The sequence below is a fragment of the Neoarius graeffei genome, chromosome 25, assembly GCF_027579695.1.
Source record: "Neoarius graeffei isolate fNeoGra1 chromosome 25, fNeoGra1.pri, whole genome shotgun sequence".
Classification (NCBI taxonomy): domain Eukaryota; kingdom Metazoa; phylum Chordata; class Actinopteri; order Siluriformes; family Ariidae; genus Neoarius; species Neoarius graeffei.
The window spans coordinates 7200048-7212454 of record NC_083593.1 but is presented as its reverse complement, the minus strand read 5'-3'; the positions used below and the strand labels follow the sequence as shown (position 1 = coordinate 7212454).

General features: G+C 41.3%; 1 protein-coding gene across 5 annotated transcripts in view; it reads right to left on the bottom strand.

Moving 5' to 3' along the window:
- cplane1 (ciliogenesis and planar polarity effector 1) overlaps positions 1-12407 on the bottom strand; it is a 65983-nt gene that overhangs the window by 30549 nt on the left and 23027 nt on the right. For all 5 annotated transcript variants that reach the window (XM_060908843.1, XM_060908846.1, XM_060908845.1 and 2 more), the window contains 7 exons: positions 7171-7335; positions 6904-7027; positions 6717-6826; positions 6483-6629; positions 6233-6362; positions 3390-3714; positions 2349-3204 (listed from right to left, as the gene is read on the bottom strand). In XM_060908843.1, coding sequence (XP_060764826.1) covers positions 2349-3204; positions 3390-3714; positions 6233-6362; positions 6483-6629; positions 6717-6826; positions 6904-7027; positions 7171-7335 — 1857 coding nt within the window. The remainder of the gene's footprint in view (positions 1-2348; positions 3205-3389; positions 3715-6232; positions 6363-6482; positions 6630-6716; positions 6827-6903; positions 7028-7170; positions 7336-12407) is intronic.

Genomic DNA, 12407 nt, shown 5'->3' with positions numbered 1-12407 from the left:
AAACAAAAAAGCGTATCACAGACGAGGGAAAGAGCTCAAACAACCGAGGACGAGTCAGTCGAGGACGACACACCCGGCCTTCCTGACATGGCGGAGCAACAGGTGGATGCAGACACGGCTAGCCTGCAGATGATATTGCAAGAGCTGAGAGAATTTCGGCGTGAAAATGTAGATACTCTTCGAGAGATACGAGAAGAAATTAAGGCAACTAACAACAGAGTCGAAGAAGCCGAAATGCGAATTTCAGAGACAGAGGAAAGAGTGCAGGGGCTGGAAGAAGCTACGATGGAGCTGCTAAAGCTACAGGCTAAGCTGGAGGACAGGCTAACGGACCAGGAGGGGAGAGCAAGACGGGAGAATATAAGAATCCACGGCATAGAGGAGGGGTCCGAGAGCAACTCCACATCGATGATAACATTCGTGGAAAATCTGCTGAGGGAGAAACTGGAGCTGCCCCCCACCCATGACCTGAAGATTGAACGTGTGCATCGCGCACTGGGACCGAAGCCCCCGGCTCAATCTCCCCCGAGATCTATAGTCGCTAAATTCTCCAGCAGCAAAACTAAAGAAGAAATTCTGAAGTTGGTATGGCAGAAAAAAGGTTTTCTGTATAAGGAAAGAAGAGTTTTTGTGGACCACGACTATGCACCGGAGACCCTCAAGAAGCGCCGGGAATACGCAGAAGCGAAGAAGGTGCTGCGGGAAAACAACACACGGTTCCAGACGCCTTTCCCAGCCAGATTAAGGGTGTTCTACGAGGGTGAGACGTGCCTGTACAACTCTGCTGAGAAATATCAGAAGAGGAGTGGCGCTTTATGTGGTGTGCACAGCATTCATCTACAAGTTCAAGGAAGTGGAGAATATTTGGCTGGAAAAATTTGATTCGTTTTTTCATTACGCCCTTTATAAAGAGCAAATTCTCTCAATCACAAGAACAGTGCTGGAGGCAGTGTGGAAACATGAGCGCAGACCACTCCCATATATTTTGGCTATGCCCCAAAATTCAAACTTTCTGGGGTAATATATATGTGTTACAATGGGAAAAATCTTGGGATACACAATTCCTAACAATGTGAAGATCCTCTATTTTTGTGTCTTTAAGGCAGCTGGGCCATAGAAGGTTCACGCTGCACGCTACACACTACACGTTCACGTGAAGAACCGGACCCTGGGCCATTAAACTTCTTGCTTGGATGTTCACGTGTTGCGTCTGTTCTACTTTGACCGAGTAACCAACAATATGGACTCTTCGGATGACGACGATCGCCTCATTCTGCTTTTCCGTTTGATATCAAAATCAAAACGATAGCCCAGTGCTTTTTGACGGCACACGCCCGAAGACTATAACACATACCTGTCGGTGATTTCACACGCTCATTCAAGTCCTCCCAAACTTGTGCCTTCTGGTCCCTGTCTTTATAATCCACCACACGCGGATCCCATAGCAGGGGCCTTTCTCGAACAAACTCAATCAACTTTTCTCGGTAGTCGTCCATTTTATCTCCCTAGACCCGTTCTGATTGGCTGGCGCGGCGGTGACCTTGGGGTCGTGCATGCATTGACTGGAATTTCCATCTTCACGCCTAGAAAAAAGTGTGCATGTTCATTTCTCGCTTCACGCGTGAAGTGTGCAGCGTGCAACGTGAACGCCGTTCTATGGCCCAGAGCAAGTCATGCTACGTTTGTCCACTTTTCTTTACACGCATGTAGCGTGTAGCGTGCAGCATGCAGCGTGCAGCGTGAACCTTCTATGGCCCAGCTGCCTAATGAAAATGTGATTATTAAAAGAGACCGGTATCTATGTAAAATACTGCTGATGGCTTGTAAAAAAGCTATAACAAAATGCTGGTATAAAGCTGAGTCTCCAAGCATTAAGCAATGGATGGACAAGGTAGAGGAAATGTGTTTAATGGAAAAGATGACTTTCTCTCTCAGATCTAGAGGAGCAACTTTTCATAGGGAATGGGAGAAATGGACTGCTTTTATCAAAACAATTGAGGGCGCGTCACATTAACTAGTAAAGACACTGGACATTTAATATAGATTTATCGATCGAGGAGCCCCCATGATGTTGTTTTTTATTTATTTTCTTGACAGCTTGTTGTCAACTTGTTTTTCTTGTTTTGTTTTTTTTTTCTTTTTCTTCTTAAATTGAAAAACTAAATAAAAAGTATCAAAAAAAAAAAAAAAAAGACCTGGACTTGGGCCTAGACTCAGATACACTCACTAAATACAGGCTTTATATTAAAAGTATAGCTTCTTCATCCTGTATTATTCACTACTTTTGCATTACTCCAGTTCATACACAGGAGTGTATCCACACTCTCGTTTGAATATAAATCTCTCACCGTAATCGGAGTATAGTGCTCGTCAGTCCTCAGTAAGGCTTTGGTGTATCTCTGCTCCAGCAGGCTCAGAGCGGTGAGCACTGCAGGAGCCGAGGCTTTCGCCCGAATCACCACCGGCTCAACGGCTCCACCTGTCTTCTTCCTGTTGGAATGAGTGAGCAAAACACTTCTGTCTGCCCAGCGCAGCATCCATTCCAGCAGCCTGGCCAGCTGGGAAAACTGGGCCTCCAATTTGGAGTCCAGCTCCAACTGTAGGTCCAGATCAGGGCAGGAAACCGTCTTAAAGGGCCAGCGTTCCATTAAGTTCCGAACACAGCTGGATCCCGTGGTTATTACATTCTGTCCGAGTGGCGTCTCTTTCTGTCGTCGGAGGCTAAACAAACCTGGCTGCTTCCCAGGAAGAGGCAGAGCACCTGTGCTGGTTCGAGCTGTGTGGGTTTCACCGAGGACGGACGGAGGAGGACCAACAGACGGCAGCTGCTCGAGAGGCTCAGGAAGAATGTGAAAGCAGCTGCCAGCACGGAACACAGGAAGCCGCACACCCTTTCTCCGGCCAGCCTGCCGTCTTTTCAATGCCGTCAATATGTCAAAGATGTCAGAGTGAAGCTCTCTGTCACGCAGACATGATGAGAAACTAATCAGCAGAGGAAGCTCAGATTCCTCCATGTCCAGGCTGTCCTTTTCCAAAATGTAGCTAAGGAAGAGCTCCAAAAAGCATGGATACTCCTCATCCTCAAGCTCAAACACCCATGTCCCCACAGAAGGTAAGGTCAAACTTTCATGTTCTTGCTGTGTTCCAACTATTTTACTTCCATCTTTTGATTTGAAAGTGTTCTGAGGTTTGCGTGACACCGAGCTGCAAAAGAAAAGATGAAAAACCAAGATGAAGCTCTGAAACCTTTCATAGATGAAATCAGTAACCCAAAACCAGGCATCTAGTAATAAGTTTACTTAAGATTTTCCAAGAATTACTATTAATAAGCTTATTATTTTGGCTTTTCACACAAGATGTAAAAGTAATGACAGCGAGTGTAAGTGTACCTGTGATGAGGCCCATTCTGCAGTTCCGGTGAATGAGGCTCTGATAATATTGCATCAGCAATGTCAGCCTCACTGACCACTGGGGGGCGCTCAGAGTCTGTGAGCGTGCTGTTACTCAAACTCGTGCACTGGGACAACCGGTCAGATATGGCACTGGCTCCTGCCCCGTCGTCCTCTTCCTCCCTCTCCCAGATGTGTCGCTCTAGTGGGATTTTGCTCTTTGCCAGACGGCGCCCCTCTCGAACCCGCTGCCTCCGCTGCTCCTGAATCAGCAGAAACAGTGTCACTCCCTCCTCTTCCTCTTGCATACGACTTGCCTGTGTATCTGGGCATAAATTGGAAAGTAAATGAACATGTCTCATCCTATGAATACTGGACCTCTGTAATGCAATATAATGTAAAGAGTGAAAATAGTATATTCATATAATTTAATAGTATTCATATAATTTCATATAACAAAAGGTACTCTGTAGTTTTACTGCAGGATTGCAATATTGTATTTAAGAAAAGAAAAAAAAATCACCAACAATGTCATTTTATATATATATATATATATATAAGATAGTAAATCTGCAATCAACCTTAAAGGGGCAATATGTAAAATCTAACAATCTAAAATCTATAACAATATTGTATTTAAGAAAAAAAAAATCACTAACAATGTCATTTTATTTATTTATTTATTAAATAAGATAGTAAATCTGCAATCAACCTTAAAGGTGCAATCGCAATTCCAGCGTTATAGACGTGACACTTGAACTCAAAATGGCAACAAATGACCCAGTGCATGTTTTATTGTCTCCCGGTATTTAAACAGTGTTGCATATTTTAAGGCTGTACCATACTGGAGAAGTGATAGAACAAGAACAATTCCCATAGTACATCTAGGGCATGCCAGAAAACGCCAATAAAAGATGCGTTATGGATGTGACAGAAAAAGTATCACTTTTCTTGGGTGACTGTACATTTTTATCAAACTCTGTGAAATTGTAAACCTAATGTCGAAATGGAGATATCCATTTGATAGAGGGGTCCAAGGTGAATATTAAAAAAATCTTTGTTTAAAATATTTTGTATTTCATGCAGAGTTTCGGAAGGAAAAGTCAGCGTTATGGATGTGACGAAATTCCGTTACGGATGTGACGCGTCTGAAATAGACATGGCGTATGTTTAGAAAATCAGCAATTTAACCACCATAACCCTTTGAAAAACTCTCTAAATATCAGCTAAAACTATCAAAGTTCTTAAATAATATTTAGGATGGCTATTGTTTTGCTGTTTTGTGGATTTTAGCATACATTTCTGTGGCTTGTGGCAATAATATAGAATTGTACATGATCAAAGTTGATTTTAGCTTGGGTTTTACATTATAAGAAAGAAAGACTGACAGTGACATATTAGGTTGGTTACAAATTGGTTCAACTTATTCACATCTGTAAAATACAGGCCTAGGTGATATCTCTGGGAGTGGTTTTGATGTATTACATGTTGCTTTATTTTTGCATGGTGAGGTTGACATTTACATGGAATTGCCCATATGTAAAATGTAACAATCTAAAATCTCTCACAAATATTGTATTTAAGAAAACAACAACAACAACAAAAAAATCACTGGCATTATATATATGTTTTTTTTTTAAAGATAGTAAATCTGCAATCAACCTTAAAGGTGCAATATGTAAAATCTAAACGTGTATTAAAAAAAACATACTGTTTCAAAAATTCCTCTAAAAAAAACAATATACGTAGTGGATGTTCATTATGTCTAACTATTACAAATATTTTAAGTTCGTTTCTTAGACAAGGATATTTCTCGCCGAAACTGTTAACGAGGTAACAAGCTTAAAAAATATCCTTGTCTAAGAAACGAACTTAAAATATTAAAAAAACAATATAATTGCCGTGAAAAAAAAAAGTTTGGTTGGTTTATTTACAAGGCTTCTGTTGATATTTTTCTGGCCCAGAAAATAAAAACACTGAGCTCTGTCTCTTAATACTGGGTTTATAGAATAACATGGTACATTATATGAGAAATTAATTCGTGTGCGACTAATAGCTATTATTCTCGCCACATTCACTGGATATGAGCAATCATGCGCTCTGACTGGTTGCTCTACTACGAGGCTATCAGCTCATATACCATGAGTAGAGAAAAACAAAACGGCAGAGCGTTTTGCTGAACCAACCGAGGATGAAATAAAAACTACTTGAAAACAAACCCCCCCAAAAAAGTACAAAAAAGCAACAAAATATGGAATGAAAGTATTTAATGGTAAGAATGCATCTTTTTTTTTTCAAGAATTATTATTATCACATTTTTCACAAATTGCTCCAGTCATTTTGTCGGTTTGTTTACATTCTTCATCTTTAAGCATTAAAATTTGCTGGATTTTTTTAGACTGGTTCAAAAGCTCAAAGAAGTTTGAAAATCACATCACTGAAATGTCCAAGGAAGAATTAAATAAATGTCTAAAGCTGTTCTGTACCTCGGCACGACAGCAAGACGGCACTTTCTACAAAAAAACCAACATTAAAATCAATCCGTGCAGCCGTCGATAGGGTTTTAAGAAGTCCGTCTTAGCGGAAATGATTGTCTCGGATATTTTGTAGAAAGTTTTTATTTATCAAATTTGCAAAAAATAAAAAATGCTCTATTTCTCAAAATCCAGTGAATGTGGATAGAATAAAACTATTATTCCACTCAATCTCGCTGTACATGGATTTTAGACAACTAGGTGGTACGCGCCTCGTCGGCTATCAGCTCATGTACGACTCGATTTCGTGGAATAACTGTTAAATATGGAGCAAATTCAGATTTATCCATTAAACAACTGCTGTTTAACCTTGCGTTGATGTAGAAGCCTGGACAGTGCTGGATCTTAACCCTTGCAGCAGTGAAGTGTACTTCTCTCTTAGAGGCACCCGGACAGATTCTTCCTCGTCAGGAAACACAGTGACTAACGTCTCTGCCACCTGGAAATAAAGAAAAATAAAGAAAAAAATAAAGAAAATTAAAGCAAATAAGGGGTGTAGGAGTGGTTGAGAAGAGAACAAGGCAATAGAGTGTTGCATGTGTGCTGGTTTTGTTTTCACCAGTGGAACAGCGGGCAGTTCGGCCACAAGGCTGAGCACCAAGTCCTGTAACGTCTCTTCTGCGTTAAGGAAGCGAGAGAAAGGCATTAGGCGACAAGCCCAGTGCAGGACCTCCTCCTGCATTTCACACATGCTGTTATCTGTAACCTAGAACCACAAAGAACATCATATAAAAACACTCAACATCCTATAAACACAGAGATATAATTCTGTTAGCATTTTTTTTTTTTTTACCTGAGAGTCTTCAGGCTTGTTCCTTGTAGCTTGGTACCTTCTACAGGACACTGTGAGCTGGTCACGGACATGCAGCATCCAGCACAGCCCACATAATTCCCTAAAGCACACTGAGATCACCACACAGGTTTGTCACTAACAGGTTTTCTGCATATTGTTATTACAGACTCGCATCTACAGTACGCACCTATGGTTTGAATGATGACACTGTCCATGTCTTTGGATCCCAAGTGAAAAAACCCGTGACGATTCGTGAACTTCTTCAACCCTTCTGGAAGGTCGTCTTTAGGCTGCATGTTTCCCTTCCTAACCTGTGAACCAACCGCAGCCAAACAAGCGGTTAAAAATACTGTTTTGATGCTTTCTATTGTGGTGGTCAGTGGAGTCCAAAAGCAGTTGATCCTTTGTGGAAAAAGAAGAGTTCTGAGAATGAATATGGCACGAAAACGTTTACCTTGCGAAAGAGTTTACGGCATCGACGCAGGCCACTGATGTACCACTGCACAGCTGGCCGGGAGCAGTGAGCAGCTCTGAACAGCAGCAGCACTTGTTGTAACACTGCAGCTACATGGCAACGTGATTCCCTCTCCAAAGCCAACAAGATGTCACCGATGGAGTCCTGACAAAAACACACAAGATGAACGAGTTAAGAGAAGGCAAGGCAAGGCAAGTTTATTTATATAGCGCATTTCATACACAGTGGCAGTTCAATGTGCTTTACAGAAGTAAAAGCAAAACAGTAAACAATAGAAAATAAAATTACATAAAATAAATGGGGAAGAAAATTAATAAGAATTATTAAACAATAGTAGAAATAAAATAATAAAATGAGATAAAAGTTCAATTAAAAAAAAAAACAGCAGGGGGGCGCTAGTGAGCTGGCAATGGAGTAAGACCTGTTGTGTTGAGTTCTTGCCTAACTTTTCAAAAAATATTATTTTAAAGTGCACTTTCTGTAGTTTTGTCGCAAATCTCATTAATTACCGCAACCGAAACACCCTGGAGCAGAGTTAAACTGTCCGCATTACTTCAATGGCGACCAAGCTCCGTAAATATAAATACTGCGGCCCTACAAGCGCTGGGCCCGAAATCACCGCGGCTCGAGGTGATAAGGTCAGCGGTGAGAGGATAAGTGCGTCACAGCCGGAGTCAGAAATGGATCCCGAGGGCCTGAAAGCGGATATCATCTCCTCACTGAAGGCAGATATCTCCGTTATTATTAGAACCGAGCTAAAGAATGCACTCACTGATGAATTCAACTTCGTTAAAAACGAGCTGAAAGAAGTCAAGTCTGAAATTGCTAACAGCACTGCGGCCATTCGCTCCGACATGGACAACATGAAGGCCGTCATCAGCGACATGGAGGGAGGTTTGTCAACTTGGTCGGGTGAGGTTACCACGCTACAGGCGACGGTTGCTGAGCTTAAAACAGAGTTGGCTAATTTGAGGGAGAAGACAGAGGACATGGAGGGGCGAATGAGACGATGCAATGTTCGTATAGTGGGAGTTGCGGAGGAGCCTGGCTCATGCTCCACTGCTTCAGTCTCTAAACTATTAAAGGAAGTTCTGCGTTTGGATAAGGATATTCTGATTGATCGTTCTCACAGAGGACTTGCATCGAGAAAGCCCAATGGAAAACCCCGGGTAATTGTCGCCAAGTTGCATTACTATCAGGACTGCATCGATGTACTGCGCCGAGCCAGAGAGGGAGGCCCGCTCCGGTACAAGGGAGACCCAGTGGCTATATTTCCAGACTACACCGCGAGTGTCGCTAAGGCCCGGGCCGCTTTCAACAACGTTAGGAACCTTCTCCGAGGTCGACAAGGGATCCGCTATGGGATTATGTTCCCAGCTCGACTCCGCATCTCCTATAACGGAGATAGCAAAGACTTCCTGGACCCGGAGAGGGCGATGGCCTATGCTAAGACTATTGTGCCGGCAGCGGATGTTGTGAAGTGACGACAGTGAGGTTTTGTTCTCATCTCCTTTCTTTTGGATGGACATTAGGATATGGACGATTCGATAGTCCTACTCAAAGACTACTTACTTTTTTTTTTAATTTGTATATTCTTGATTTACATGTTATAATACTATCGTTCTCTTATACTACGGGGTGAGTACAAATTTTTGTCAATAATGTTTTTGGTTTTTTTTTTTTTTTTTTTTTCATTTGTATACATGCTTAGACATGTAATCCCACACCGATTGCTTAAAGATGAATAAGCACCCGAACTTGTTTTACTATTTGGTTATTCTCTTTGACTTAAAGGTCAAGGGTATAGAGGATCTTTCAGTTGAGTGGTACTTATGGATATTTTTGATTAGATATTGGTACATAGGTACATGCCCAGAGTCATATGTTTATTTATGATGTATATTCTTTCTATATTTGATTGTTTTTTTTTTTCTTCCTACTCTTATTTATTGAATTTTTTTTTATTATTGTATTGCATGGGATGTTGCTCCACGGGCATGTGGCTTAAAGACTTAGTGCACTTTGGTTCTACTTTTAAGTGCAGGGTTGGGCAAGGGCCAGCCTATTTGACACTAAGTTGTTCCCCATTACCATCACTTAATGTGTGGTTTTGCTTATGAAGGGTATTGCAGCCGCCGTGTTCAGTTAGGTGGCTGGGGTTGGGAACCTACCAGACCTATCTTGTTTGGCTATATTTTTGACTGTCTTCCATGTTTTAAACTCTGTCTTGTTGAGGCTTTGGGGAGTATCTATAGAATATTGGCCAACATGACTCCTAATGTATAATACAAGTAATTTAGGAATGAATTCAGGGTGCATTGTTAACTTTGTAAGTTGGAATGTGAAGTCTCTGAACCATCCTGTTAAACGCAGGAGGGTATTAACACATCTTGGTCATCTTAAAGCTGACATTGCATTCCTTCAGGAGACTCATCTCCGCACTACTGACCATCATAGACTGAGAGGTGGATGGATAGGACAAGCATATCACTCTAACTTTGGTTCTAAAGCAAGGGGAGCAGCAATCCTAATTAGTAAGAATATTCCTTTTGTAATATCTGACACTGTGTCAGACCCTATGGGGCGTTATATTATAGTAGTGGGTCGACTGTACGGATTCCCCGTTATTTTAGCTAACATTTATGCCCCTAACTGGGATGACCAGACCTTTTTTATTAACACCTTCTCTCGGATCCCTAACATGGATTCACATCACCTCATTCTAGGTGGGGATACAAATTGTGTACTTTCCCCAAATTTAGACCGTAGCTCCTCTAACACTTCTTCTGAATCAAAGTCAGCACAAACAATCCAACTCTTCCTTCAGGCTTATGGTGTAGCTGATGTCTGGCGTTTCCTCAACCCTACATCTAGGGGCTATTCCTTTTTTTCCCCAGTCCATAAAACTTTCTCACGGATAGATTATTTCTTTATTGATAAGAAACTCCTTCCAATGGTAACTGCCTGTGAATATCAGTCAATAGTTATTTCTGATCATGCTCCCTTAATTTTGAAGTTATGCATTCCCAGCGCAGATTCTAGCTATCGCCCATGGAGACTTAATCCGTTACTTCTCTCAGACGATACTTTCGTAAATTTTATTAACACAGAAATTAAATTTTTTCTCGCCCACAATCAGACACCAGGAATGTCACTCTCTACAGTATGGGAATCGCTGAAAGCATACTTAAGGGGACAGGTTATCTCTTTCTGTGCAATGCGGAAGAAAGCTAACACTAAGCGTCTTAAACAGCTGGCAGATGATATTCTTAAACTGGATGCGAAGTATAGCCACTTGCCCTCGGATGATATAGTCAAACAACGCCTATTGCTTAAAACAGAGTTTGACCTCCTCTCAACACGCCAAGCAGAGAACCTCATTTTAAAGTCCAGACATAGTTCATACGAGCATGGAGAAAAGGCAGGGAAAATTTTAGCACATCAGTTACGTCAGAAGGCTGCCAGTCAGTATATATCTGAGATAAGTGATGAAAAAGCTCTAAAACATACAGAATATTCGGAAATAAATTCTTGCTTTTTTCGTTACTACTCCCGCCTCTACACCTCTGAATCACCACAGAATAAGTCTGCATTAGATGAGTTCTTTTGCAATTTCGATGTTCCCAGAATAGATCCTGAGTTAGCCAATGTGCTAGAGGACGACATCTCCGTCGAAGAGGTCACAGAGGCGATTGGGAAGATGCAAAGTGGCAAATCTCCGGGGCCTGATGGCTACCCATCAGAGTTTTTTAAGACATTTTCGGTAACACTTGCCCCTCTTCTTCTATCCGTCTTCAAGGAATCATTCTCTTCAAATTCTCTCCCTTTAACAATGCGAGAGGCAACTATTTCCCTTATTTTAAAGAAAGATAAAAATCCCCTTCACTGTAGTTCATATCGTCCGATTTCCCTTTTGAATACAGATGTAAAGATTCTTGCAAAGCTCTTGGCTCAACGTCTTGAGGTAGCCCTTCCTTCAATTATTTCAGCTGATCAGACAGGCTTCATGAAAGACCGATATTCATTTTTTAATATTAGATGCCTTTTTAATATCCTTTATAGTCCCTCCCCATCTAACACTCCAGAGATTTTACTATCTCTTGATGCTGAGAAAGCTTTTGATAGGGTGGAGTGGGACTACCTTTTTTACACTCTTGACAAATTTGGCTTTGGTCCAAAATTTATGTCCTGGATTAAAGTTCTCTACTCTTCCCCAATGGCAGCAGTACGTACTAATAATAATCTTTCTCCCTATTTTAAACTACAAAGAGGCACCAGACAAGGCTGTCCAATGTCTCCGCTCTTATTTGCAGTTGCCATAGAACCGTTAGCATTAGCTATTCGACAGGATATTAATATTAAGGGAATCGAGAGAAGGGGATCAGAGTGTAAGGTATCGCTTTATGCAGATGATCTGCTGCTATATATTTCAGATCCCTTGTTAAGTCTCCCTAAACTGCTGGGCACACTGGAAAATTTCAGCAAGATATCAGGTTATAAAATAAATTTGCAAAAAAGTGAATTAATGCCGATCAATGTATCTGCAGACAACATCTCTCTCAGTTCAACCCCTTTTAAAATAAACACAAAAAAGTTTAAATATCTGGGAATTTGGGTTACACATAATTATAAAGACCTATATAAGGCTAATTTTCTACCCCTGTTAGATGGTCTGAAACAGGACATTAAACGTTGGGATCTGTTGCCCCTTTCCCTGAGTGGAAGGATCAGTACCATCAAAATGAATGTATTACCTAAGTTCCTTTATCTGTTTCAGAACCTTCCCATATTTCTGACCAAATTCTCTTTCAGCTCCATAGACAAGCTCATATCGACCTTTATCTGGAACAAAAAAAACCCACGGATACGGAAATGCATATTGCACAGACCACGTCTTCAGGGTGGCATGGCTCTTCCTGATTTTTTGTTTTATTATTGGGCAGCCAACATTAGAGCACTGATGTTTTGGATGTCAGATTTAGACAGCTCAAACACCCCTAAATGGCTAACCTTGGAACGTACTTCCTGTGGACCCTCCTCCTTACCAGCTTTATTGTGCACCGAACTCCCATTAGCAAAGCAGATTTCTTATTATACCCTTAACCCTGTTGTGGCACACTCGGTAAAAATTTGGAACCAGTTCAGGAGAGCATTTACTCTTAACAGCCTCTCCCTTTTTGCTCCGATAACAAAAAATCACATGTTTCCTCCCTCGG